Raw genomic sequence first — 3,162 nt, forward strand, 5'->3', positions numbered from 1 at the left:
TTGTTGCCTTACCTCGCAATACGTGTTGCGTTACCTCGCGATACTTGTTGCGTTACCTCGCAATTCTTGTTGCGTTACCTCGCAATTCTTGTTGCGTTACCTCGCAATACTTCTTGCATTACCTCACAATACGTGTTGCGTTACCTCACAATACATGTTGCATTACCTCGCAATACTTGTTGCGCTACCTCGCAATACGTGTTGCGTTACCTTTGCATTACCTCGCAATACTTGTAGCGTTACCTCGCAATACTTGTAGTGTTACCTCGCAATACTTGTGCATTACCTCGCAATACTTGTTGCCTTACCTCGCAATACTTGTTGTGTTACCTCGCAATATGTGCTGTTACCTCGCAATACTTGTTGCCTTACCTCGCACTTGTTGCCTTACCTCGCAATACTTGTTGCCTTACCTCGCACTTGTTGCCTTACCTCGCAATACTTGTTGCGTTACCTCGCAAAAGCTGTTTCTTACTGTTGTGCCTGCTGATTTAATTTTTTATAAATTTTCATTCTCACCATAATACGGGAGTTAGCTTGCTAGTTTAATTCAGCTTAGGAATGAATAAACAGCCACACATGGAGATATGTAACAGGCAGATATTTCAACTCTAGGCTGTCCCATAATAACACCATCAATTTCCCGAATTTGTGGCAACACATCCTGTTTTTGCAACCGATATTTCAAAATAAAATTCTGATTCAATACAGTTAAAACAGAACAAACTTTTGTGTGGGAACGCAATAAAGATATAAACAACTTTCTCCTTCATATCCTTTCTTGACCAAATCCCTGTTTCCATTGAGCAGAAATAAATAAGTGAGGCTTATATTTATCACCACCAGAATTAAACAGTCTGTGACAAAAATTTGTTGCTGGATTAAAAAGCCAACAACAAAAATGTACCAAAAAACAACAAATCAGCTTTACAAGTAGAAAACTGTAGCAAATGGATTTTAATTTTTTTTAGATTGTAAGTGTTTTCCAGATTTACTTTGCTCAGTATGATGAACACCCACAGAAGACTAATAAGGTGTATGTTTGTTTCTGTGAGCTCAGAAGGCGATCAGGTTCTTCAGATGGAGCCCCATACAGACCTGCCTCCCCAGAGGGCTCCCAGGTGGACATCATGGGCGTCCACACGGTCCCTGGCAGCCCCAACACCCTCCACCGCACGGTGGCCACCAACACCCCACCCAGCCCCGCGCTCCAGAGACGCTTGGGCCAAGGCAGCCCCTCCCTGGCCAGACACCCGCTTCCGACTGGCGTCCCCTCGAGTCCCCTAATAGGCCGAAACCCCAAAACGGCAGCAGCCGGCGTCCCGCCGAGCCCGCTGATGGGCCGCCGCACGGCGTCGAGCGGCCGCAGCACACCCGACGAGCTCGGGGCTGCCTCTCGTCAAGGCAGTGTGCAGCCGCCTCCCACGCCCGCCTTCCCCGTCTCGCCTCATCTGCCTGAGAAGAGACACATGTCCAGCGGAGACGCAGAGAGGACCGACAACAAGAACTTGACACAGCTGGCCAGCGGTGGCAGCACGCCAAACCTGTCCGGCACACATCCCCTCTCAGACGTCTCCAAGTCCATATACGGTGAGCCGCAGGAGATGTTTTTATTTAAACCCTCCCACAGCTGGTTTGTGTTCTAAACACTAATCTTTTTTCTTGTTTATTTTACTCCAAACAGACAGTTATCCAGACATCAAGATGAATGTTAAGTTTGTCCAGGACACGTCCAAGTTCTGGTACAAGCCAGATATCTCCAGAGAGCAAGGTGAGAATGCAAACTTTAACATTTTTGGACAGTAAAAACAACTATTCTTCACTTGAGTGTGCTCTTGTTTCATCTTTTTGTTTGTTTCTGCTCTCTTCTTTCAGCCATTAATCTGTTAAAGGACAGGGAGCCCGGTGCATTCATCATCAGGGACAGCCATTCTTTCCGTGGGGCCTATGGTCTGGCTATGAAAGTGGCCTGCCCCCCACCGACCATCCAGCAGAACAAAAAAGGTAAACTCCACAGCCAAATCAGTGTAACGTTTGAGGGTTTTTCTTACATTACAGTGTTTTTTAAATCATTTCTTACCAAGTGTCAGGTGATATGACAAACGAGCTGGTGAGGCACTTCCTGATTGAGACGAGCTCCAAAGGCGTCCGCTTGAAGGGCTGTCCCAATGAGCCCTACTTCGGTGGGTTGGTGATTTCTCTTCTCCTGAGCCAGTTGGTTTATAAAAAGCATCTCAGATTAACAGAATGAACACATGATGTTTGCAGGCTGCCTCTCAGCTCTGGTGTACCAACACTCCATGACCCCGCTGGCTCTGCCCTGCAAGCTGATGATCCCCACCAAAGGTCAGCTCTGCCCTCCTCTGCAAGGCTCTCTAGGATTTTCTGCCTTTATTTTTATTATTATTATTATTTTTTGGTTTAAGTGAATTTTAAAACCGGATTTAGAGCAAATGTTTGGAAACTAAAAGAGGCTAGTAGGTATTAATTCCAAAACTAAAATCAGGAAGTGGATCGATGCGATCAGGGATTTTCATAGGCCGATTCTGACGCCAATTTTTATTCAAATTCAGGGCAGCTGAAGGTCAAATTATGAAGCCAATTGTTTGATTTTGGCTCCAGAATTGAACAGTTTAATATTTTTGAGCATTACATTGTGGTAGATTTTGACAGAAACAAGACACTTATTTACTGCATGATTTGGTTCAGTGCTCGTTCTTACCTGTATTGCAGTTTGTCAAAGGTTCCCAGTGGCTACAGTTCAACATAAAGTAGTTTATATCTTTCCTCTGAACATAACATTTTGCATCCAACCAATTAAATACATAAAACTGTAACATGTGAATAAGGGCTTACAGTTTCCCTACAACTTTCTGTTAAAATTCACGTAATATTTTGGTCAACATCATGAAATGCATCTGTATTCAGAAGCATATTAAGAATAAGAATTGAGTTGTGTCAACTGTAAGAAAAATGTGCTGCCCACAGATTTGCCTGCTTTTTACTTGATGTATTATACCAATGGTTGTTCAGTGCTATCGTTACAGAAATGAAGAAATGGTCTTAATTAATCGGTCAACCAATCAATCACTAACTTTAGTAATGAGCATGAAATTTAAATAGTATTACATGTGCACAGATTGGTTAAAGTATGAAGTATGC

At 43.7% G+C, this 3,162-nt stretch overlaps 1 protein-coding gene across 7 annotated transcripts in view; it reads left to right on the forward strand.

Annotated features, from left to right (window-relative positions):
* LOC106526078 (tensin) overlaps window positions 1-3,162 on the forward strand; it is a 201,182-nt gene that overhangs the window by 193,253 nt on the left and 4,767 nt on the right. For all 7 annotated transcript variants that reach the window (XM_014020556.1, XM_014020554.1, XM_014020552.1 and 4 more), the window contains 5 exons: window positions 1,061-1,590; window positions 1,685-1,771; window positions 1,876-2,004; window positions 2,085-2,183; window positions 2,269-2,346. In XM_014020556.1, coding sequence (XP_013876010.1) covers window positions 1,061-1,590; window positions 1,685-1,771; window positions 1,876-2,004; window positions 2,085-2,183; window positions 2,269-2,346 — 923 coding nt within the window. The remainder of the gene's footprint in view (window positions 1-1,060; window positions 1,591-1,684; window positions 1,772-1,875; window positions 2,005-2,084; window positions 2,184-2,268; window positions 2,347-3,162) is intronic.

This window comes from Austrofundulus limnaeus, unplaced genomic scaffold (genome assembly GCF_001266775.1).
Source record: "Austrofundulus limnaeus strain Quisiro unplaced genomic scaffold, Austrofundulus_limnaeus-1.0 Scaffold257, whole genome shotgun sequence".
NCBI classification, from domain to species: Eukaryota; Metazoa; Chordata; class Actinopteri; order Cyprinodontiformes; family Rivulidae; genus Austrofundulus; species Austrofundulus limnaeus.